Source organism: Cricetulus griseus, chromosome 3 (assembly GCF_003668045.3).
Source record: "Cricetulus griseus strain 17A/GY chromosome 3, alternate assembly CriGri-PICRH-1.0, whole genome shotgun sequence".
Lineage (NCBI taxonomy): Eukaryota > Metazoa > Chordata > Mammalia > Rodentia > Cricetidae > Cricetulus > Cricetulus griseus.
The window spans coordinates 200,476,054-200,502,265 of record NC_048596.1 but is presented as its reverse complement, the minus strand read 5'-3'; the positions used below and the strand labels follow the sequence as shown (position 1 = coordinate 200,502,265).

The window sequence follows — 26,212 nt, the reverse complement described above, 5'->3', positions numbered from 1 at the left end:
TGCTCTTAACCACTGAGCCATCTCTCTAGCCATCCCATCAAATGTGACTGCATTTTCATACTGCTGAAATGTACACTCAGAATTTCAGTTGGTTAAGATTGCCAGGCTAAAGGGAATTGGAATTTCTCAACCTTATTCAATACACTCTTCTGTTAGGAAATAACGTTATATAAGGAGAAGACAAAAAAAGAACTAAAGTTGGATCTGTGGTTGCCTTGGCTGGAGTTAAGGAGGCAGGCAAAGGGAGGCTCCCATGGAACACTAAAGACTCTGCTTGAAGAACACAAATCCCTGCTTCTGGACTTTGGACTCACATAGATAAGCATGGCCTCTGGCTCAGATTTGCTGAACCATCCTTTACAGACTAACTGCTGACTGCACCATTGCCATACCTGGCCAAAGGGTGATATATCAGTGCACCAAGATGGAGAAAGGCCTGGCAAGATGCACAATCTCTACAACACCAAAGCCCAGAAAGTAAGAGACGATAAACAAAAAACATTTTGTTTGAAATCACTTTGGTCAAATAGCTAAGAACTGTGGAGCTTTTAGGAAAATGGAAGACTGTGCCTTTCTGGAACAGTAGCAAAATGCAGCCTTGGAGGGGGTGAGGAGTCTGGAGTGCCCCGATGACTGGTAAAACCCACTCACGCCTCCCAGGAGGATGGAAGCATTTCCCTTTGAAAATGAATTATGAGCTGATACTGTAATTATTTCAGACAATACACCCTGTGTCAGGAATCAACGATGATATGCCTCAGAAAGCAATGCAGATCACTTCAGAAGACACACCCTGACTAGAGACACAAAGGTTCCCCACACACAGCACTCTGGAGATGTTTACAACCTAACTATAAAACATACAAAGAAACAACCCCTCAAGAGGACATTATGGTCAGTGACATAAGCCAAATGTTGATGATCCCATTTATGTGAAGTTCCTGGAGTTCACACACAGAGAACAGGCTAGTGGGGGTGGGGAAGCACCTCAGTGCCTCAATGTGTACAGACCCTGCTTTCAGGACCCTCCAAAGGGCAGCTTGGTGAGGGACCATGGAGATGACCAATCACGTGAAAATGTGGTTAAAACTGAGGGAACTGGGGGCTTGAAAGAATGGGTGGAATGGACTCAAGATTGCCTAGAAAAAAACAAAACAAAACAAAAAAACCTTTAAATGTAAGTCCTCACAGGACCTGGTGCTACAGGCTTGTCATCCAGCTACTTGAGAGGATGAAGCAAGAGAACTACAAGTGTGAGGCCAGTCTGGATAACTTAGTTTTCAAAAGAAGAGGGCTGGGCATGTGTTAATGACTAGGTGGTAGAGCACATGTCTGGCATGTACAAGGGCCTGGGTTCACTCTCCAGTGTTGAAAAACAAAACAACAAAAATAATGGACAAAAAGAGGAGATGGACAAAATGAAGACAGAATAAGTCGAGCAGGCACTAGAGTGTCATCAAGAAAACACAGGGGGCCTTTAATCCCAGCACTCGGGAGGCAGAGGCAGGCGGATCTCTATGAGTTTGAGGCCAGCCTGGTCTCCAGAGCGAGTGCCAGGATAGGCTCCAAAGCTACACAGAGAAACCCTGTCAAAAAAAAAACAAAAACAAAAAACAAAAAACAAAAAACAAAAAAACAAAGAAAATACAGGGGAACCTGAAAGACACAGAGGACTGAGGGAACCCCAACACCTGTAAAAGAGGGATCAGCACCAAAAGAAACAGTGACTGAAGATTTTATAATACTGACATCAAAGGAACCAGTTGGGTGTAGTAGTTCATACCTGAGACTCCAGCACTTGGGGGGAGCAGAGGCAACAGCATCGCTAAGGGTTCAAGGCCAGCCTGGGCTACAGTGTGAGACCCTGTTTCAAAACAAGGGCCAGCAAGGTGACTTTTGGGTAAGGCTGATGACCTGAGTCTAATCCCTGGAGCTCAGGAACAGGTGGGAGCCTGGTGGCACATTACGTGCCCTCCCCCATCACATGCATACACACAACAATAATAAAAAAAATTGTCAGAATAAAAATAACATTGAACCATTGGGAGGAGTAAGTGTACAGTAGACAAGCACAAAGGGGACAGAGAGTGGAGCACTCAGCAGGAAGGAAGACTCCCTCAAGGACAAGGGGTGTCCCAACTGCAAGGGCAGAGTGATGGGTACAGTAGCTACTTGCCTAGGTTTTCCTCTGCCTTCAAAAGTCAGGAGTTCCAAGAATCTGATAACGTACTTTTAAGCAAGTGCAACAGGCCTTCTCTTTGGTTCTAAACTATGCATGGCTGCTTTAAAAAAATGACGACCTTATCAGTCATGATTGTAGAAATACTAGAATTCCTTAACTAAGTGAGAAATGGAGAAGGAAATACAAAGACCAGGTGGTGGGATGACTCAGACGTTAAGAGCACTTGCTCCTTTTGCAGAGGATCAGTGTTCAGTTCCCAGAACCCATAAGGCAGCTAACATTTTGTAATTCCAGTTCCAGGGAATCCAGTGCCCTCTTCTGGCCTCCAAGGGCACTGCATACATGTGCTGCACAGACATACATGCAGGCAAGACACCCATACACATAACATTTTAAAAGCAAGGGAAGGTAGGAACAAAGGAAAGCAAGAGTTCTACCCTTTATCTGGTCAGGCAAGGGTTCTTTATTTTACCCTTTGGTAAAATGGCAACAGCCAATAATGACATATTGCACGTGTAAAATGCTGTATCTCTGGCCATCACTAAAAAGCTGTGAAAAGGGATAGGTGTGTTGTAATCAGCAGAATCAGGAATTTAAAGTCATTTTAACTATTTAAGGATCTAGGAGCCAACCTGGGCTCTGTGACTGTATCTCAACAACAATAATAAATAAGCCCCCTCTACCCATCCACCAAAGAAACAACAAAAAGAAGAGCGGGGGCGGGGGGGGTGGAGTTAGCTAACATGAAAAGGGGCTGGAGAGAGAGAGAGAGAGAGAGAGAGAGAGAGAGAGAGAGAGAGAGAGAGAGAGCGCTCTGCTCCCACCCAAATCATAGTGGATTGGATTTCCCTTCTCAGGTATCTCTACCCCGATCCTCTTGAAAAGCCCAGTTATTACATTTACAAGGTCATGGTTTCTTGAGGGAGGAATTAGCTTGAAGGCAGGGGAAAGTCTGTATCTCAAAATAGGGATGCTAAAATGGGATATTATACTGTGCACTTTTAACTTTCCATATGATAAATGTCAGATGGGATTGGGGAAAGCTATCAGGCAATCAGCAATCAGTGGGTAGACAGCAGCCAGCAGAGTACATGACATTCAGTGCCCTTACCTCCTCCCTAGGCCCCAGCAGACCCACAGCTGGACTATGAGCTAAGGCACAGAAGCAGGGTATGCAGTAGGGAACAACTCAAAATGACCAAACAGCACAGCACACTATGCTCAGCAGCCAATGTAAGTAACCTCAGGCTTGGTTAGCAACAGCGCTTCTGCTTGCGTAGCTGCTGCTGGCTGTGACCTCCATCTTGCTTTAACCCTGGGCCTGTTCTCAGACCATGGTACCACTCTGTATCATGGGGTCCTGCTGTTTTTTTCTGAGTTCATTATGGAACTGACTGTTAACAGAAAACTGATCTGAAACTGGGATGTCCAGCCTCAAGATGAGAGAATACCATTGGTGGGGGGGGGGGAATGGGACTTGCCACCTGCAGTCTGTGCCACCCCAGATTTCAGGAGACACTGACCTGGTTCTCCCAAGAATGCTCCTTCTCTAAGGAAGGGGAAAGAGGTGCATGAGACACAAACATGGTGGCCGCCTTCCAGGACTCCCACCCTCATGCGTGCTGCCATCCTCACAGTGGAAAGCTTTTGAACACAAGTTCCATGACACCTTCCTACTCTTCCCTTCACGTAGCCACTTTATGTAAAGATTTCGACACACCATACTAGGCTGGAGGCCCTTAAACTGCAACCCCCTCTAAGGGTCCCTCTTCCTGGCAGAAAGGGTTTGGGCTGGGTGGCACTTGGCTTTAGATAGGTAAAATGAAGGCATGGGGCACTTTCCCTTGCTTTCCTGCTTAGTTTGTGATGCCAGAGGTTACAAAAAGAATCTATTTTGAGATACTGAGTGGCAGATTCAGCTGAAAACACCTGTAAGCCAACAAGATGAGCCCACAGGATGCAACCGTGAAAAGGAAACTTAAAGGTCCCTGGTGAGGTTCACACCCTCAAGGCAGAGCAGAATCCTGACTACAGTGGCCCAAAGCATGAAGTGGTACTGTGCAGATGGAAATATTGGTAGCTCTTCCAAGAAGCTGGGAGGGAAGAGGTAGAGAATTAGAAGAGGATGCAGAATAATGGGTACATGCCCGAAAAGAAGAAGGGGACTTCCTTCTGAGACAACAGGGAAGGCACAGGTGAACGTGCTGACTGGAACAGAGGCAGGCACATCCTTTGCCAGTGTCTTCATCTACTGGTGTGCTCCACCAGGGTGAATAGTGCATTGAGATGTGCAAGACAGCTGACATACAACAAGGGGAGTGTTAGGGGTGAGCAAGCTGCACACCCGCCACCACCTCCCCCTACAAAGCTCTCTGTTCTATAGCAGCAGGTCTACAAAGTAAGGATTTGGCCAGGACTTTGCAAAGTACATGTACTAGAAGCACAGAGAAATAGTGGCAGCAAATAAAGACACTGGAGCTAGGGGTGGAGGGCAGGGTATCTGGAAAGGAGGCAGACCATGGCCTATCAAAGAACCAGGAACTTTTATGTCAGGATGAAATGCAGTCAGTGATGGGAACTGGGCAGAGGATGCCCAGGGTGAAGCCAGGGAATTGAATATCTGAAGCAAAAGAGGATAAAGTGACCAGAAGTGACGCTGTGGAGCCATGAAGCTGAGGAACTGACCTGTCCTCTCTCCAGATGCTTCAGGCACCATGTCAGTCAGGAGCGGAGGACAAAGCAGGATGCTCAGCAGATGACCTGATGATGACTAGACTGAATGTCGGTGGATGACAGCAGCTCAAAAGAGCTAGGGACGGGGCTCAGCCTGAAGGAGATATGTGTTTCAGAAAATGCAAAGTCTGGTGCCCTCCTAAGGGAAAGGCAGCCCAGGAAGGGAAGTCAGCTGCCAGTGAAGGACACAGTGAACTAAAGATAAAGAGGTCTGATTAGAACAGCTGCCCTTAATGAGAAACAAATTTGGGGCTTATTAAAGAGTAGACTGTCCAATTTGATTAGGTTAACAGAGGGATGAAACCTGCCAAACTCTATAAAGAAATAAGGGCAAACAATCTGTCAAAATGGTTTACAGAATATCTCAATTAGAGGATAGACAGAGAGGACAGGAAAAGAGAGCTGAATAGCATTTCTGTTTTAGACAGAGCCTTAATACGCAGTCTAGACTTCTGCCTCTGCTTCCCAAATACTGGGATTACAAGTGTGCATGACCCCACCCAGTGTGAATAGCTAACTTGATTTGTGGCTGACCCAAAGGGGCTTCCTGATGTGCCATGATGTACTGGAAGGGCAGGCAAACATGCTAGACAGAGAACAGTCAGCTGGCTCTCAGCCCCTTCTTTATGGGGAGCTGGTTCAAGAGGGCAGAGACTTGAGGTCTCATCATCTTTGTTTTTTTGTTTTGTTTTGTTTTTCGAGACAGGGTTTCTCTGTGTAGCTTTGGAGCCTATCCTGGCATTTGCTCTGGAGACCAGGCTGGCCTCGAACTCACAGAGATCCGCCTGCCTCTGCCTCCCAAGTGCTGGGATTAAAGGTGTGCGCCACCAACACCCTGGTGGTCTCATCATCTTTGAAAGCCTGACCTCCTACTGTTGTGATGGGGCCACCATAGGTGCACACAGAAAACATGGGTCCTAACAGTACATTGTTCAGATGGACAGTGTCTGTGCTCCAGAGATCTCCTAGGTCTGTGGTACCACTATGCACTCCCACCTTTTAGCCCCAGTTAGCCCTGGATCCACAAACAGATTTTGTTCCATATGGAACTGGAGCATAGTGAGTTAACAAGATCTGGTCACATCAGTAGGGGTGTTGAAGGCTAGCCTCTAGGTCATCTCCACCCCTATATGGGACTTGGCCCACCTCATAGTGGATCTGAGTTCTGGGCGCCAGTATACTGGGCATTAATTATAAGACTCCATCCCCATCTAACTGTCCAAAACTAACTGTCCACTCAGACACATACGTGTTCCTTGGGTGGGGAAAGTTCCCAGTATAGCTAGCACTGGGCATAGGACTATCTTTGGTGTCAGAAGAACTTCCAACAGTGTTCAAGGTGTTGACCTGAAAGCCAAGGCCTGGCAACAGCTAGGACTAGTCCATTCGTATGTATAACTAAGACACATGAACTGTACTTCTAAAACAAATTAAAAATTTGTAATGTTTTTATGACTGTAGAGAGCCTTCCTGGCATGTACAAAGCACTGGGTTTGATACCTAGTATCCATAAACTGGGCGTGGTGGTGCATACCTACAATCTCAGCCCTTGGAGGGTGGAGGCAGGAGCATTAGAACTTGAAGGTCATCCTTGTCTACATAGAGAGACCAAAGTAAATGAGAGGCTACCAAGTAGTCATGACTTGGGACAAATGGGTGTTCCCTCTGCAAACAGTAACAATGAGTGCGCAGGGGCTCTCTACTGAGAGTATCTCTCTGGGGTTCCAAGCCAGTTCTGGGCATACATGTGACCCGCTTGTCACCTGTTACTTCTTTGGCTGCCCAGACTTCATCTGAACATCTCTCGAATCTGGTACCTGCAGAACTTGCTCTGAGGCCAAGCGGGCCTTGGCTTCAGGTTTGGGTCCTCAGCAGGGATGCTTGTTTTCCCTATTTTCAGGCCCCATGAAGTGCCCACGTGACCTTGTCAGTCCAGGAAATTTGATCTACAGAACGCGTTTTATTAGAGTTCTGCTTCCACTAGCACAATGGCACTGTCTGATTTCTCCCACAAAGAACACAGTCGAACCAGGCCGCGACGTCAGGTTTCTATTTATTTTGGCTTTTTGTTTCATCTTCTCTGAGAGCAAAATCGTTTCTCAAACAGACTCTCATCAAAGCCTGTGTTGGCTGGCTGGGCCCTGGATTGTACTGAGGAACAAGGCAGAAAGCACCTGGACCTTCTGTTCCCAATGGCAGAGTTTGCCTTCTAGTATTGAAAGAATGCTTTGCTTTGATCATCAGCAAGAGCTGATCTGCAAAGGGACCCTTGGGCTGTGCTCAGACCTGTGTTTACTTTGTGAGCATCCCCTTGTAACTTCGATGGCTGGCACACCAGGAGACGGTGGAGTGGCTAAATGTACATTCTATGTATATTGCCAGCAATGCTGAAGGAGGGGGTGCTTTGTTCTTAAGCCTCCAATTGCTTTTCTGCTCGATTAAAAATTTATGTTTGAAAAAAATGATAAATGTCTCTCTAAAATAGACCTCACATTCATAATTTATTAGCACTTTATGAATAGTGTCCTTTCTTCCCCCACCTAAATATTACTGACTCCTTAGGACTTAAATGCCAAAGCACTCTGCACCTGTGCGGTGATGGAGCCAGGTATGGTGGCTCAGTCTGGTAATCTGTTTCAGGAGGTGAAGGCAGAAGGATCAGGATCAAATCCAGCCTTGGCTACAAAGCAAGTTTGAGGCCTACCTGAGTCATATGAAACCCTGTCTCTTTCATTATTTTTATTTTTAACACATCATACATGTGTGTCTGTGTGTGGGTATGTGCACACGAATGCAGGTGCCTACAGAGGCCAGAGGTGATGGGACCCCCTGGAGCTGGGTCCAGGGAGGGTAACGGGAGTAACAGGGGAGTTACAAGTTGTGAGCAACCTGATATGCATGCTGGGAATTGAACTTGGGTCATCTGGGAGAGAACAAGCATTCTTAACCACTAAGCCATTTCTCCAGCCTGAAACTCTGTCTTAAAACAAAACAACAACAACAAAAACCAGAAGAGAGAAGTAGAAACAACCACAGGACTCGACCACTAAGTGCTGTGTGCGGCTGTTGGAGGCGGGACTTGTTTTGATGCAGTATTGGAGCATACATTCAACTAGGCATCAAATTCACTGTCATCACACACTTATTTGTACTGACCAAGTCTTTCACAACATAAACTTCCTTTGGAACTCTTGATTTTGAAACAAGGTCTCACTTTGCAGCCCTTGCTGGCCTATGGCTCTCTATGTAGACCAGGCTGGATCTGATTGCTTCTGCCTCTGGGAGCTAGGATTAAAGGCTGTGCTACCCCACCCAGCTCCTTGGAACTCATAGACAAGCTTAAAAAATAATAAATAAATAAAATGTTTAAGTATACAGTGCTTACTTGCCTTATGTTCTCTGCTATAATATAGTTCCTTTTCTTTTATCTTTTTAAAAGACAGGGTTTCATATAGCCCAGGCTACCCTCCTACCTCTACTTCACAAGTGTTGGGACTATTGGCATGACACTCAGTTCTACCTTTTAAATAATAGGTAGAACTGTCCTGTGCCATCTTATATTTTATTCCACAGTTACAGTCAGTAAGTAGCAAATATCACATGGCCTTCAAATGCACAGAAAACAATCCAGCTTGATCCCATCTCACAATCACCTGCTTGATCCCATATTATGATCACCATAACTCCAGTTCCAGGGCATCCAATGCTGTCATCTGACCACTTTGGGCATCAGGCACACACAGTATATTTACATACATCCAGGCAAGCACTCATACATATAATAGAAAAGTAAATCTTACAAACACACACATACCCCACAATTGCCCTATCCAGCAACAGGGGTTAAGGCACAGGCCAGGGCGCAAGCCAGCAGAGGCTTCCAACACTTTAACTGGGCAATATTCTACTAGAATTACTAAGAATGATAAAAACATACAAGCTCAGTTTGACCACACCCCCTAGGAAGACCTGAGAGAAGAAATTCCAGAAACAACATGAACCTTTTCTCATGTCAAAGAAATGTTCAGGGGTGGAGAGATGACTCAATAGTTAAGAACACTTCCTGCCCTTCCAGAGAACCAGAGTTCGACTCCAGGGCCCAGCTCACAGCTGCCTGTTACTCCAGATCCAGAAGCTCAGATGTCCTCTTTGGACCTCTGTGGGCACCCATACATCACACACACACACACACGCACGCACGCACGCACGCACGCGCGCGCGCGCGCGCGCGCGCGCACACACACAGAGTTGGGTTAATCCCAGCATTCAGAAGGCAGAGGCAGGTAGATCTCTGTAAGTTTGAGGTCAGCCTGGTTCATAGTAAATCAATGTTGAATTGTTAAAAAAAAGAAGTCTTGTTATGAATAATTGATACAAAGTGGGCCAACATGTAAATTCTTTTTCTTTTTTTTTTTTTTTGAGACAGGGTTTCTTTATAATATAATAGCTATAGCTGTTCTGGAACTCACTTTGTAGACCACGCTGGCCTCAAATTCCCAGAGATCCCAGAGTGCTGGCTGGGATTAAAGGCATATGCCACCACCCGGCCAACATGGGAATTCTTAAACAAACAAACAAACAAAAAACAAAGACACTGGCATGGTCTTTAACAGAAGGACTGCTATTATAGCAAGAAGAAAATTTCAAACTTATATTTACCCAATAATCATGGTTTTTCAATGATACTGAATTCCAACATAATTTTCTCAAGGCCCCTTCTCTCATGCACATCCAGGGAGCTGCGGGTCCTATGAGGAGTCTGACTGTGAAATGAGTGCTCTGCCTTCCGAGGCATCTTACTAGCCTGCCTTTCTCTCCTTCCTCCATACCTCCTTCCCTTTCCTCTCTCTTTCCTTTTTTTTTTTTTTTTGATACAGGATCACATGTAGCATAGGTTGTTCTCCAGCTCCCTATATAGTATAGTAAGGGATGACCTTCAACTTCTGATCCTTCTGCCTCCACGTCCTAAGTGCTGAGATCAAGGACATGCCTCCCACCCCAGCCCTAGTCCTTGCTTCTTAAAATCTTCAATGAATGAGAAAAAGAAAACCCCAACTTTGGCAGTCTTTTTTCTGATGTCTGCTTGAACTGTTTAAATGTTTTGTAATTTTGAGTTAAGGCAATGGTAATTCAGGTGATTTTCCAAACAGGAAATTAATTTTACTTTATAAATGAAGGGACTTTGAAAATGTTGCTCTTTTTAATTTGGCATATCCTCGACAATCCAAATTGCCTTATCAAGCCTACATTTCAAGATTCATCATGTAACAACTAAGTCCTGTGAGTTACCTTCCGAGGCTTTTACCTTAAAGTGTCCCAAGTCCACTGGCTTAATGTGGCAGATATTTGCTGTCAGAGCCAGAGGCTGCAGTGAGGTGTGGCAGCATTTGAGCTCCTGCAGGCTCAGGAAGGGGTGCTTCCTGTCTCTTCCTAGTTTCTGGTGGTTGGCAGCTATGCTGGGGGTACCTTGACTGGGTACTGGACCTCTCCAACCTGAGGCTCGCTGCCAAAGCCCACTCTCCTTGTGTATGTACAAACATGTATGTCCATATTTCTCTGGTCTCACTGGAACACAGTCACCAAGTTTGAGACATAAAACCCCAGCGTGACTCCACCTTCAATAATCACCAGCAAAGACCTTGTCCCAAATAAGGTCACATCCACAGGTCCAGAGCTAGGATGTATGTGTGACTTTGAGGACACAATTCAAACCTCATGCACACAAATGAGGATGCGCAGTTAGCAGAAAAACACCCTGATGATCTCAACCTTATCTGTTAGACACCAGAACGCTGTGTGTTATTTTCGAGGTGGAATATACTATGCTGAATATACTAGGACAGAAACCACCATGGGGCCAGCAACATGAGCAGAATTCTTATGTCTCAGGAGTTTCTCGCATAGCACCTGGCATAAATTGTAATGCACAGTCACCTGTCTCAAATTCTTCCTCCAGGTCAGTCTTCTCTGTCCTGGAGGTTTAAAAGCTCCCTGGCACTTTCCCACCACATACACTGCTTAGTAATTTCTGTGACTCACCATTGGGTGTCAGGAAGTACTTGAGGATAGCTTTCAAACTCTCAGGTCTCAGGCTGCCAACATGAATCCTTGGCCCCGATAATGCTCATTGAACGCATATAGCCATAGGATGCTGTGTCTCTAACAATAACTAGGAGAACCTCCCTTCGGGTTAGGGACATTCACTTTTGCTAGCTGGGACCAAAATGCCCAAGAGAACTGAAGGGAGGAGGGATTTGTTTGGCTTAGTTTCACAGGAGTCAGCCCATCGCAGCTGGGGATATGTGATGGGACAGTTGACATCAACAGAGGCCAGGAAGCAGAGAGAAGGGACTACAAGAAGAGGCAGGGGTGAAAAAGAGCTCCAAGGACATTCCTCCAGTTTCTTCCAGTCATGTCCTACCTCCAACCTCTTTGATCACCTGCCAATAATAACATCAGATAATGAATATATCAAGGGTTTAATTCATTGATTAGTCTGGAGCCTCTAGTATCTAATCATGTCTAGAAACCCACCACAGCCACACCCAGTAGTATACTTTACTAATATCCTAGTGTCTCAGTCTCATCAGGTGGACTAGGCTAACCACATTTCAAAAGTGAAAAGCCTACCTGTTTAACATTCCAATTTACATTATTACGTGATCTAAAGCACAGTGTTCGTGGAGTTAGGGACTTCAGATCAAGAAAGTGCTGACCACCACTCAGCCTGTGCAATGTGCCAGGACTGTTCTACAGGCCATTAGCAGCCAGCTCAATAGCAGTAGCCATAAACACTGGCTCCCATTTTTCATTGAATTTCCACCAAGCTGCACAGAACCTCCTTTCACGGAAGAGAGAAAACCAGCCTCAAACACACGGAACTTAAAGGTTAGGCAAACATTCCTATGCCAGCCAACAGGCAAAGGTCTGGAAGGAGAGGTCTTGGTTGTTTTAATTTGGGGAACAATACTGTGTAAACATAGTCAAGGATGAGTGAAGGTGACAGCCTCTGCCTTGGTTCTGGGTGACTATTCTTTTATGCCAGCAGCTTTAGAGACCACTCTTGCCTCTTTCTAAAGCTAAACTTCCACTTATTAGTTTCTATTTGCTTTTTGTTTGTTTCCTCCATTGAAAGGAAAGACTAAATTCAGACTTAGTTAAAAAGTAAAAACCTAGCCGGGCGTTGGTGGCGCACACCTTTAATCCCAGCACTCGGGAGGCAGAGGCAGGTGGATCTCTGTGAGTTCGAGACCAGCCTGGTCTACAAGAGCTAGTTCCAGGACAGCCTCCAAAGCCACAGAGAAACCCTGTCTCAAAAAACAAAAACAAAAAAACCCCCCAAAAAACAAAAGTAAAAACCAGGACATGGGGACACATGGATATTGTGGATATTGCTTCAAGTGTGGGGCCAGCCTGGGCTAAGTTGTCCAGAACTATATATAGAGAAACTGTCTCAAAATAAACAAAAATTAAAACTAAAGGCATATTTGGAAAATACCTTGAAATGAAGGAAAAGGTAAACACACCTGTAGCCCTGACAAAACCGATACCCATAGATAGTGTCTTAGGGTCAGACAAATGCCTCAGTGCCACAAGAGTGCTGGTGCCAGGAGACAGTGCACCAGGCTACTGTGTGCCTCATAATACCCTTCCCAGGGTCCCACCCTCTCAAAGTCCAAACCTCAAGGTTCTTTAACTGCCTACTCAAGTTAAGGTGCCCAAACCATGCTCCCAGACCAGATCCCCAGATCTGCCTGTCCACATGCCCCTCTCTGACCCATCTGGGTCAGCTCTTTCTCACACAGTTGGACAGACCAAGCTCTTTTGGAACTGCTGCCTGGATTTTAATTGTTCATCTATTAAGGTCACAACTGGATTAACAATCTATTCCTCACTGGACTGCAAACTCTTGGGGAAGTTTCCATAGCACTTTTACAATGATTAGAATCTCCCTGGCTGGACCCTGGCCCCACCCTGTGGCAGGAAAGTAGCAGGTTAACACATTGGGATAACACGAAATGATCACCATGCTTTTACATGGGAGTCCCTCCCTGTAACCAGCACATACCAAGTCAAAGTCTCAAGTCTCAGTTAGGGGCTGGCAACCATGCACACTACCAGTTGTTTATTCTTACCTCGACTGGGTGTGTGGGGGGAGGAGGGGCGGGACAATACCCAGCACATGCATTAGAAACGGCTGGGTGCTGTAGGAGAAACAAAGATGAAAAACACAGCTCCATATCCAAGGCTTATGGTCATAAAGAGGACATATGTTTATAAAAAGCTATAATGCAACCCAAACAGGGATGAGGGAGGGATGGAAAGATACACGAGGCTAGGGGGTCTCCAGAAAAGAGATGCACTCAACCATTTAAAACTCATTATAATCTCAATGCAAAGAAAGGAATTCCAAACCTTGAGGGGCCCACAGCCATGCCCCCAAAGACACTAAATGCAGGCGTGGCCGAGCCTTCATCCCTGCGCTCGGTGCTGCAGTGGGGAGGGGGAGAATCAGTGATAAACCGGCTCCCCCAACCTTGATCTATTTAAATAATCCAATGTAGGGTCAAAGCAGGAGGGAACTTGGAAGAGAGGATCACAATGCTTTGCACAGCTAGGAGCACCTACTGGCCAGAGAGTCCAACCCAGCTCCCGACACCCTCCACCCCCATCCTCAAGATTCCAGCCCAGCCTCAAACATCCAGGCGCTCTCAAGTTCTAGCCCGACCTTGACACTCCAAGAATCTCAGGATCCCAGCAGCTGACACCCCGGGATTCTCAGTATCTCCACCTGACCCCTGAGACCTAGATTCTCAGAATCCCAAGATTACTAGGATCCCAGCCCAGCCATAAACATCCCAAGATTCTCAGTATCTTCACCTGGCCCCTGACACCGCGAGGTTCTTAGGATCCCAGTCCAGTCCCAACATCTCGATATTCTAAACACCGGCTCTGGATACCCTAACCCCAGCCACAAACATTCCGGGATCCCAAGGCCTGCCCCCCTACACACATACCCACGAACCAGCGCGATTTACCGTAAGTCTCGGACATGGCGGTCTGCGCCATTCTGTCGCTACAGTTCCGCGTGGTCCGGTCAGTCCTCTGGTGTCCGCAGAGCGAGGGGGAACCGAGCGTGGAGGGCCGGGTACAGGCCCACTGCGAGCCGGCCACCGGCTGCGGCCCAGCGGGACTCGGCTCCGCGCCTGCGCACCGCCGCCCCGCTGAGGAGCCAGGCCGGGGTGGGGGGAGGCGGGGTCGCTGGAGGGAGGAGGAGCAGGGCTGGGGAAGGGGTGGAGGGACAGGGAGAGAACTGGTGAGAGGCTCCTACTCCAAGGAGGAGGTGAAGCGAAGGAAGATGAAGGAGGGGGACCAGGAAGGAAGGAGGGGCGGGGCTCGGGTGGGGTGCCTGCACCCGGTAGGTCCTCCCAGATGGCATTGCAACACAGACTCAGTCATCCTTAAGTATGACCTAGCAAGCCAGGGGTGGACCGGGGGCTTGCTTTGAAGGAAAACGGGGTGGGGGGAGGGGGTGGGGGGTGGGAGGTTGGTTCACCAGCTGAAAGCCAAGCTCTTACCCCAGGCAAGAGTAATTGGTCACCTGAACTCCCCGACTCAAGACTTTCAGGGAACTGTGCATTGGAGATTGGGGCACAATGTTGCCTGGCCCTTACTGCAGGCTAATTTCAAAGGTGTGTTCGGCTTAGGAAACAATGCAGGACAGAACCTGCTCCTATCCCAAAGAAAGGGGTCCGGGACAATTACTGAAAGGCAAACTGGGAATTTGGCCCACCTGAGCAAACCAGGCCCTAAGAGCCTACCTTCTTCACAGTAGCAACAGAGGCCTGAATGGTGGAGAAGGCCACTGTGTACCTTTTCATCCTAGGCCATCTGGCTCTGCCACGAATCTATCACCTGCTCCGTGCTGTCTGGTTCAATATTTCACTCTCGTGTTTTCTCACACAGGAAATTAGGAAAAGAGCCCTCATCCTGAAGACTTGTTGAAGCCTCTTGCTGGCACAGTACGCACAATTTGCAGTTGAGATTGCCTAGCAAGGTATCCCTTGTCTGTAATCTCAGCATTCGGGAGGCATAGGCTGGAGGATTGTTTTGAATTGGAGGGGAAACAAAGATAAAAGAGACACAGCTCAAAAAGAAATGAATAAGTTTTAAAAGTACAAAAATGATTGCTTACACAATTTTGAAATAGAGATATTTCATATAAGAAGTTAAGATAGCAATGAACTGTGCTTATGGCCCCAGTATGTGAGCTTTGAGCTTAGCTTAGTTTCTTTCCCAGATGTAAATCTGTACTATTTCTGAGGACCTCACAAACAAGATTACATTCAAAACACATGTCTTAGTTAGGCATGGTGGCACAGGCCTTTAATTCTAGAACCCAGGAAGCAGAATCAAGCAGATCTCTGAGTTTGAGTCCAGTCTGGTTCACAGAGTGAGTTCTAGGCAAGCCAGGGCTGCTTTGTGAGACTCTGTCTCAAAAACAAACAAACAAACAAAAATGTCTTAACTTTTATGACTTAATATAGTAAAGAATCTTTTGGCCCTTGTGACCTATGTTTTTATCTTGGCCTCTAATCCTATGAAGTGTACCTCAGAAACAACTCTATGACCTAATTTTTTAAAAAGAAAGGGAGGGCATCAAAATTGCCAAGTATGATATCGTGTTTGTAGTTCTATCCCTCAAGAAATGGAGGAAGGAATATTGAGAGTTCAAACCAGCCAATCTTAGCTACATGAGACCCTGTCCTGGTTGGTATTTTTTGTCAACTTGACATGAGCTGGTATCTGAGAAGAAGGCACCACAATTGAGAAAATTATTTCATAAAATTGGTCTGTAGGCAAGCTGGTGGGGCATTTTCTTGATTAGTGGCCCATCCCACTATGGTGCCACCACTGGGCAGGTAGCCTGAGTTCTATAAGAAAACAGGCTGAGCTAGGCATGAGGAACAAGCCAGTAAGCAGCACTCCTCCATGGCTTCTGCTTCAGTTCCTGCCTCCAGTTTCTACCTTAACTTTCTTTGATGACACACTTTGATGTGGAAGTATACTCTGAAATAAACATTTCCTCCTCAAGTTGCTTTTGGTTGTGGTGTTTTATCACAGTAATAGAAAGAAAACTCCAGCTAACCTGCCTCAAAAAACAAAAGCAAGGGCTGGGAGGTGAGCCATTTGGTAAGTGCTTGTCATACAAAGTATGAGGACCTGAGCTGAGATTCTCAGTGTAAAAAGCTGTAACCCTAACACTGGGAAGACAGTGACAGAGACCCACGGGGCCTACTGGTCAGCTATTCTTGTGAAATCAGTAACCTCCAGATTTAGAAATAAACTGTCAGAAAAGAAGGTAGTGATAGAGAAAGATACCCAATATCAACATCTGGCCTCTACATACATGTGCACAGACATACATGTCCACCTGTACACACATACACATACAACAAAACAAAAAAACTAACAAAACAAAACAAAAAAAACAGGGCTGACAGAATGGCCTAGTGAGTAAAGGTACTTGTCACCAAGGCTGATGACCTGGCACCAAAAACATAGAAAGTTCATCCTCTGACTGCAATGCTCACTTATGCAACACAAAATAAATAGTAAGCATACATGTGTACATGCACATACACAATAAATAAATGTATAAAAGAATTAAAATAAAACCAAAATCATAAACATAATATATTATATATAATATTATATATATATATATATGCTATTGTTAAGACACTTGAAGCTGTCTCTCTCTCTTTTTTATTTTTATTTTTGAGACAGGGTCTCATGTAACTAAGGCTGGTCTCCAACTCAGTATGTTACTGAGGGTAACCTTGAACTTCTGCCTCTGCCTCCTGAGTGCTGAGATCAGAGTTTTGTACCACCATGCCTGGTCTATGCAGCTCTGGGGATTGAGTTTAGGCTTCATGTATGCTTAGTAAACACTTTACCAACTGAGCCCCATCTTCAGCCACACTCTTCTCTTTTGAGAACACCCATTCACCCATGTCCTTTTCTTTTCTCTCTCTCTCATTCTTTTAATTTCTATGATTAAAACTTTATTAACCTTAAGGAGGCTGGAGAGATAGCTCAACTATTGTTTTTGTTGTTGTTGGTTTTTCGAGACAGGGTTTCTGTGTGTAGCTTTGGAGCCTATCCTGGCACTCGCTCTGGAGACCAGGCTGGCCTCAAACTCACAGCGATCCGCCTGCCTCTGTCTCCTGAGTGCTGGGATTAAAGGCATGCACCACCAACACCCGGCTGAGAGCCCAACTATGAAGGACACTGGCTGTAGCTAGCAGTGGTACCACATGTCTTTAATCCCAGTACTTGGGAGGCAGAGACAGGCAGATCTCTGAGTTCGAGATAGAGTGTGTATCAAACTCTGTCCTGTCCTGGTCTAAACTGTCCTGGTCTATAGAATTCAAGACAGCTAGGGCTACACAGAGAAACCCTGTCTCGGGAAGAAAAAGAACACTGGCTGCTCTTCCAGAGGATCCAGATTCAATTCCCAGTACCTACTTGACAGCTAGCAACCTTGGGTAACTCCAATCCCAGGGGAATCCAATGTCCCTTTCTAGTCTCCATGGGTATGATATGCACGCGTTCACAGACATATGTGCAGTTAAATACCTATACATGTAAGAGAGAACTAAACAAGCCTTAAAAAGATTTATTATTTTAAAATTTTATGTGTATCCATGTGGGTCCGAATACATACGTGTGCATCACATGCATGCAAGTGCCTCCTTGAAGGCCAGAAGAGGGTATCAGATCCTCTGGAACTGGAGTTACAGAGGGTTTGTGATCCACCTGATGTGGGTGCTGAGAACCAAACCCAGGTCCTTTATAAGAGCAAGTGTTCTTAACCACTGAACCATCTTTCCAGCACCACCCCCTCCCATTTCTCTTAATAAACTACAGTTTTGCTTCATACTGACTTGTTCTAAAATTATTTTTCTGTCCGGGCGTTGGTGGCGCATGCCTTTAATCCCAGCACTCAGGAGGCAGAGGCAGGCGGATCTCTGTGAGTTCGAGGCCAGCTGGGCCTATATAGTGAGAGCCAGGGCTACATAAACAGACCTTATCTTAAAAACAAGCGCGGGCGGGGGCGGGGGCAGGGGGGGAAGCTGGGTGGTGGTAGCCCACACCTTTAATTCCAGCTCTCAGGAGACAGAAGCAGGCAGATCTCGGTGAGTTTGAGGCCAGCCTTGTCTGCAGAGTGAGTTCCAGGACAGGCTCCAAAGCTACATAGAGAAACTCTGTCTCAAAAAACAAAACAAAACAAACAAACAAAAGACCTTCCTTTGATTAGAGGTCTTTGAAAAGAATTCAGGCTACAGCAGTCAGCTGCCTAGAGCTGTGGCTTGCTCCTTGTTGCTGATACTAAAAACAAATGAATATCCTTCCATCACTGCCAGGCCCCGGGTGGGGACCTCCACTGTTCAAATACATTGAGAGTTGTCATTTCCTAGAATTATTTGTATCTAGTTCTTTCAGGACTCTGGTACTTCTTTTCTTGCTTTGTTTTTTGTTGTTATTAGTTTTATTTTTCATACAAAGTCTCACTTTGTAGCTGAGACGGGCAGACTTATTATGTAGTCCAGACAGGCATTGAACTAGCATCTGTCCTTGCATCTAGGTCTTCAAGTGCTGGGATTGAGGTATGTACCATACTGCTGGCCTTCTGCTGCTCTGCCGGCTTAGGCTCTGAGCAAAGCCAACTGCTTCTGATAAAAGCATTCAGAAGAACTGGGGTTCCTGGATCAGGAAGAGGTCAGTGTTACCTGAGATCAGCCCACCTCCTTTAGATCTGAATGTCCTTCCTGTCACACACTGTTGCTGGCCAGGAGGAAGTCACTGGTAATATGCTAATTTGTGTGTCGAAAGAAACTGGACCCAGAAATCTCAGAAACATACTCAGGGTGGCAGGGAAAAGAAAAGTATGCTTTTGGTTGGTCAGAAGGTGACTTCAGTTGTTCACAGGCAGATACAGAAGGTGATCTCAGTTGTCCACAGCCAGTTACAGGTGACCTCAGTTGTTCACAGGTGTTTACAGGTTCAACTCCTGTTCAATACTTTCCCCTCTTCTCACAACTGGACTTGACTAGTCTTTTTTTTTTTTTTTTTTAAAAAAGCACGCTTTCCTCTAAAACTATGTTTTTCTGTTTTTGTGAAAACTGAAGGCCAAAAGATCTTGGGAAAGGATAATGTTTAGGGGGGAAAATAAGACAAAACCCCGAGAGATCCTTCTGTTCACACCAGCAAAGTCTGTGTGAAAACCACAAGAGACACGGCAGAGCCTGAATTCATTGACTGCAGGGTAAAAGGCCTTTGTAGCTCAGCAGTCTGGGTCCAGGAAGAAGTAAACCTCTCCCCGTGTTCCTAGAGGATGCTCTGATTCGGAGACATTATTGGTTGTGCATGGAAACTTTACCAACATATTAACTTGAATTTCTCTTTAATCACCTTCTTTCTCCTCTGAGGAAGTTTTTGGCAGACTGAAAGCAGGTCCAGGTGTGGGGGTGAGGGTGAGAGAGAGGAAAACCTATCTAGGGGAAGGAGGAGGGGAAGATTGTCCCAAGACCAGAATCCTACTCCTTCCCAGGTCCGTGAGGCCTCCACAAAACTGGCACTTTATTTCTGCTTCTAGACTATGCCAGATGATATGACAGGACCTCACATTTAATGATGATAGTTTGGTGTTTAGGACTTGGAGACATGGGTCCTTGGGGCTAGGCTTGGTGAAGGCCCTTCATAGCTGGAGTTGTGGAGCCAAATGTATCCAACAGTTGGGACTCAGAAACATCTGGGTGTTGCCTCAAGGAGGAGCCAGACTTTGCAACTATATTTAGAAGCTTGAATGTGTGAATTTAGTTACACCCACGCAGGTGGGAATGATCCCATGAATGAATGAATGAATGAATGAATGAATGAATGAATGAATGCCATCAAGCAGGAGGATACTTTGGAGGATACCCTTTCAACACTGAAAACAACAACCCAGACCTCTGTGGCACACCTGCTCTCGGGGTACATTTGTCTGAATGGGGTGGATTAGCGGCTGCAGTAGAGCTGTCCCATGTATCTATGCTTAACACAGTGAAGTTCAGTTCCTGCTCAGACAGTCTTGACACTTTGGGGCTGGGTGGTGTGGTTCACTATGGCCTTGGAAGCCTCCGACTGAGCAGGTGCATCTAAACACACTCTCAAATCACTCGGGTGAGGGCAGGAAATGAGACATTGTGTATCATTGTGTTCCTGGGGACATCACCAAGGAAGATGTCCCCAGGAACTAATGGGTCAGAGAAATCATTGACCATAGCTAATTCCCAAGAGGACAGATAAGAAGTGAGATACCATGTCCCAAGCGACTGAGAGAAAGTGTGGGAAGCTGTTCCCTAGGCGATTCATTCTTCATTTGCTTGAAACAGCTTTATTGAAGCAGCTTTTATGATGGACACCGTGAATTAACACCTTGATCGTTTTGCATTTGTGTAAACCTGCGATTGCTGCTGCAGATGCCACAGACTCTCATCCGCTTCAGTTGACAGGTCTGTGTCCTGTGATCTGTGTGGTTTCTTTTGCTGCTTCTCTATGATAACATCTTATAAGGTTCATTGAGTGGTGGCTTTAGGGACTCCAACATAGGTCTCTATATCATCCCATTCCACCTCCAGTGGCATTACACACTCTTACTGTGGAATATGAGAACTTCATGACAATTACCACTCACCTCTGCCAGCACCCACCATCTGGATGTCGTGGTTCTGGCTATGTGGTGTATCTTCTACCTTACTAGTGTCTGCTTTAAGTAACCAGTGCCCACCACCACCCTCTTTCCCCTAGTTCTCTCTCTCTCTGAAAATACACTTATAAAAGTTATATCTCAACCATCTAAAGTGATGATACTGAAAATTTGTCTTGCAGAGCCTTTTTTCTCCTCCTCCTCCTCTCCAGTGTCCACAACCCTCATTTTACTTTCTGTTGGACAAACTCGAGCACTCTAGGAACCTCACAAAAGAAATCTTGGACACCATGTGTCCTTTGGTGACTGGCTGTGTGTAGAGACACAGCTGCTGACTGTAGCCTGAGAGCTCTGGGCTCAGGGACCTCCACTCAGATGAAGAAGGCCCTTGATTAGACACAGTAAGGAATTTCAGGCCTGATATTCCTACCAGGCCCAGTAATTCCAGCATTTAGGAGGTAAGCTAGGAAGGTCAGGGGCTCAAAGGCTTCTGCTGTGTTGTAGAGTGGAGGTCAGCTTTGGCTACATGAGATCCTGCCTCAAAGGAAGAAAGGAAAGAATTGTAAAAGACCTCAGAGAGTCTTAATATCTACATACATGAACTTGTGGTTTTTAGGGTTGTATTGCTCAAAAGACATAATGTACAACTAGGTTAAAAGATAAGCAAAGCTTTAAAATTGGGTAACATCTAAAGAATGAGTAAAAACAAAGTAAGTAAGAACCAATCAGCTGCTTTATCTGTTTGCCTAAAGAATTTCCTTTGGTGACTGAATGGTAAGGTGGATTAGTAGGGGCATTGTTTAGGTTTAGGCATAAAAGAGGGGTGCTGATAGGTTAAACTCAAAGGTCACCTTCCCACCCTAAGCAAGCAGGATCCATTTGCTGTAGGCTGTCTTGTCAGTTGTGTTGAAGTTTCTTGACTCTGAGCCTACAGGAAATGTAATCAGATTAAAAGGTAAAGTGTTTCTTCCCTTCCCACATCCCCTGAACTTTGCTGCTTTCCTATCTTGTTCCAAAAATGCAGTTCTTAGCCAGGTGTGGTGGTGCACACCTCTGACCCGAGCACTTGAGAGGCCAAGGCAGGGTTACTGTGGTTCCAGACAGCCTGGGCTACAGAGTAACATGTTATTTCAAAGAATCAAAACAACAGTAACAACAAAAGAATTTAAATTTCTTCTTTTGTTTTTGGAAATGTGTAGGAAACCAGGCTGGCCTCAAACTCTCTATGTAGAAGTGGATGGCCTTGAACTTCTGATCTTCCTGCTTCCATGACCCAAGTGCTGGCATCACTTGATCACCACCCCTGGTTTTACGAGGTGCTGGGAACAGAACGGAGGACCCTGTGCATGCTAGGTAAGCCTCTGCCAACTGAGTCACATTCCCAGCTTGATTTCTTTCATTAGCCAAACACTATTCAATATGTTGTATGCAGCATATTCTCAGGTAGTGAGCCTGGCCTCAAGCTCGCTGTATAGCTGAGGACTACCTTAAACCCTTTGTTTGTTTGTTTGTTTGTTTGTTTGTTTTTAGAGACAGAGTTTCTCTGTGTAACAGTGCTGGCTCTTCTGGAACTTGCTTTGTAGACCAAGCTGGCCACAGCCACCACCACAGCCACCACCACCACCACCACCACTACCCAGCTTGACCTTAAACTCTTGATCCTCAGAATTCTACTTCCCAAATCCTGGGACTGTAGGCATTCACCACCTACTAGGTTTAGACAATTCTTTTAAATAGTTTTGCAATAAGAAAAAGATTTTATGGGCAGCAAGGTGGCTCAGGGAGTAAAGGCATTTGTTGTTTGAATCTCTGAGCCCCACATGGTGGAAAGAGAGAACTAACTCCCACAAGGTGTTTTCTGAGTAGCAGGTGTGTGCCATATATAAAAAGTAAAGGGGGAAAAAAAAAGCACATTACGTTTCTCAACTAAGTCCCACACTGGGGTTATGTTGTCTGGTAGCATTTTCTTCTGCGCAGAGGACTCTGGTGACAGACCTGGAAGCTAATGTACTAGCAGAGAATTCTTTCAGCACCACATGTGGCCTAAGCAGTCCATTCCTGAATATGCTCCATTGAAAGTGATAATTGAAGTAAGAAAGATGTCAGACACATTTGGGGGCAGGGAACATGTGTCAGAAAGGTGAAAATGGCGGAAAGGAAAGCCTCTGGGCATGCTCAGCTTGCACGCAGGGTTAGCTAAAAATAAAGGGCACTTTGAAGGGGTATTACACAGCCTGCCCTGAAGTGCCACCTCACTTAGAGGATGACAGTTTCCCATAGTCTACTTTCCATCAAATTTGTTTCCAAGGGCTGTGGGCTGCCACTCTTATCTCCATTTCTTTACGTGAAATGAGTCACTTATCTCTGCCTTTTATGATTGCATCTTTTTCTCTGGTTTGAAGCCATGCAATCTTGATGTGCTATTGGGTGCTTTTCGGCATGGTCCTTGTCCTTGAGTTTTATTAGGCTTGTTTGTTCTGCAAGTTTATAGTTTTTATCTGACTTGGAATTTTTCAACTGTTGTCTTTCCAGATGTTTTAACCCCCACCCCCTGCCGCCCCTCCCGTGTCCTTTGCAGTTCATTAGAGTGCCTGGATTTATGTTTGTTCTGAATCCTTTTGCTGTGTCATCTTGTGTAATTTCTTGTTTCTGTGTCTTGAAATTCGGGAATCTTTCAGCGGTATCTTTTTGTTGTGGACCCCAGGGGTGCATTGCCTGCCCCACCCCCAGGCACTGCACTCCCGTCTCTCGTTCACCTGGAGTGTGAGACTGTGATCTCTGTGATTGCACTTAGTCTGTCCTCCGGCTTCTTGATTGCATGGTCTATTTTATGTTGTGTCTCTGTGTGTGCGTGCGTGCGTGCGTGCGTGTGTGTGTGTGTGTGTGTGTGTGTGTGTGTGTGTGTGTGTGTGTGTAGATGTGCATGAAATTGTGCTCATGGGCTTGTGGAAGCCAGAGAGAAATCTCAGCTTTCGTTCCTTAGGAGTTTCTCCGTGGCCTGCAGCTTGCCCATTAAGCTAGACAGCAGGCCAGTGAGCCCCACAGAGCAGTACACAACAGATCAGCCTGTCTTCTCCCCAACATTAGGATTATAAGCATGTGCCAGCAAGCCTGGGTGGGTTGTTTGCTTGTTCAGTGTGGGTTCTGGGGAGCAAACTCAAACCCTTGTGCTGACAAGGCAAGCGCTTTGCTGGCTGAGCTACCTCCCCAGCCCAGACCATACATAGTTCCAAGGATGGTTTTAGTCTTGATTTCAACTGAGTTTTGTCAGGTAAGTGATTTGGGAGGTCATATCTAGCGGCCAACTTTTCTCTTCCTCATGGGCAGTATTTGCTCACTTCATGTGCCGGGTGATTCGTCACTGACCGTCCGACACAATACAGGAATCACTGACCATCAGACAAGGGGAGGTTTACTTAGAGATGATTTGATGTGCTTGAGCTTTATTCTGAAATGCAGATAAATCACTTAGAAAGAACTTAACACTCACCACATCCTGAGAGCATTCTACTCAGCATGACATACTTGAATTACTAGGTATTTTGTTATAAATAGTGGGACCAGGAAACTCATTTCTTTGGTACTGGGGTTTGAATAGTAATCATGCATTCTAATACTGAGCTCTATCCACAGCTCTCTATTATTTTTTTATTAAAATATTCCTTTGTGCTGGACAGTGGTGGTGCACTCCTTTAATTCCAGCACTTGGGAGGTTAAGTCAGGCCTGGTCTACAGAGTGAGTTCCAGTACAGTCAGGGATGTGTACACAGAGAAACCCTGTCTTGAAAAACCGTTAAAAAATATTCTTTTGTGTTTGGAGACAGAGTCTCACTATGTAGCCCAGGCTGGCCTTGAACCCCTGATCCTTCAGCTTCTGTCTCCTGAGTATTACACCATACTGGTTTTGTTTGTTTGTTTCTTGAGACAGGGCCTTGCCATGAACTCCTGGACAGAGGGATCCTCTGGCTTTGGTCTTTTGTCCTTCCCAGGAATTGAGCGTGTTCTTCCCTAACTGTTCTTTATATGGGTTCAAACAGCAATCAACATCATCTCCACCCATTAGTTTCATGAACTGTGCATCTTTTTGTTCAGGACTAGGAGTTTAACCTGGGGCTTCATGACAGCAGAGACATCCAGGTCGGAGCCATTCAGATTTTTCCTACTTTGCCGAACATGTGTGGACCAGCTGCCAGCTGACACATACACTGTGAAATACCGTGCTGCTCTTCAGGATTGGTCTGGTCTAACTGCCCTCACAGAGCACCATAGCTTCAGAGGCTTGTACAACAGTCATGTTGTCACCACATGGAGGCTAGGACATGATCTGAGGTTAGATATCACAGGCCAGTTTCTTCTGGTGCTGACAGCAGAGTTCTGCACTCTCCTGGCTTCTGAGGCCCTGCTTCTGTGTGTGATGCTCCCCAGAAGGCTCCAAATTGCCCCATCCTCACGTGACATCCTTCCTGTGTGCACACCCATGTGAGTGTGTGTGTTCCTGTGTGCTCAGATGCGCTTGTGTATGTGCTGTCATGTGTAGGGCAGAGACAAAACTTCAATTGTCATTCCTCAAGGACCGTTTGTTGTTTGTTTGTTGGAGACAGGGTCTCAGTGTGTAGCCTTGACTGGTCTGGAACTAACTATGTAGACCAGGCTGGCTTTTAACCCAGAGATCCACCTGCCTGTGTATCCTGAGTGGTAGGATTAAAGGCATGCACCACTGTGCCTGATTGCTTTGTTTTAAGTTATATTTATTTATTTATTTAATTTGTGTGAGGGTGTCTGTATCTGTGTGGGTGCATACTATATTATGATGCTTTTATGGAGGTCAGAGGATGACCGCCAGGAAGTTGGTGCCATGTGGGTCCTGCGGATTGAACTCATGAGGTCAGGCCTAGTGGCAAATGCTTTTGCCTGCTGAGCCATCTTGCTGGCCTGGCCTTTGTGCTTCAGAATGCTGTCTATCTTGGGTTTTGTTGTTTTTGGAGATAAGGTCTCAACTCCAGGGATTAGCTCATTTCTGCCTTCCCACTAATGGATTACAAGTGTGGGCCAACATGCCTGTCCTTTTCATATGGGTTCTGGGGACTGAACACAGGTCCTCCTGCTTGCAAGATAAGCATTTAACCGGCTGGATTATCTCCCCAGCTCCTAACATCTCCTTTTTGTGAAGATATCAGTCATATGGATGAGGGCTCAACTCATTATTTCATCTCGGTTATTGTATCTGAAAAGTCCCTGTTTCCAAAGACAGTCCTGTTCTGAGATGCTGAGGGTTAAGACTCCGACATGTGAATCGAGGGGTGCAGTTCAGTAGCACTTTTCCTCACTGCTATGCTTGCAAATCTGAATCACAGGATAACAGCAATGCCCATTTTCAGACTGAACCCTAGGGTCTCCTCAAACTGAAGTGAAGAGTAGATCCTTTTATGTAGGACAGGGCTCATGAAGCATTCATTCCCAGGGTGTCTTTATTTCTGACAACACAGTTCACTACATCTGCCAAAGGCAGTTACTGTTAGTTTTACAGCATATTGAAAAAA

At 45.8% G+C, this 26,212-nt stretch overlaps 1 protein-coding gene across 2 annotated transcripts in view; it reads right to left on the bottom strand.

Annotated features, from left to right (window-relative positions):
- The window catches only part of Rab4a (RAB4A, member RAS oncogene family), a 28,728-nt gene extending 14,446 nt beyond the window's left edge, over positions 1-14,282 (bottom strand). The window contains exons 1-2 of one of the 2 annotated variants that reach the window (XM_035442749.1): positions 13,954-14,282; positions 13,051-13,119 (exon numbers count right to left, since the gene is read on the bottom strand). In XM_035442749.1, coding sequence (XP_035298640.1) covers positions 13,051-13,099 — 49 coding nt within the window. In that variant the 5' untranslated portion in view covers positions 13,100-13,119; positions 13,954-14,282. The remainder of the gene's footprint in view (positions 1-13,050; positions 13,120-13,953) is intronic. The other variant, XM_027404865.2, reaches the window with a different exon arrangement.
- Positions 14,283-26,212: the final 11,930 nt, after the last annotated feature.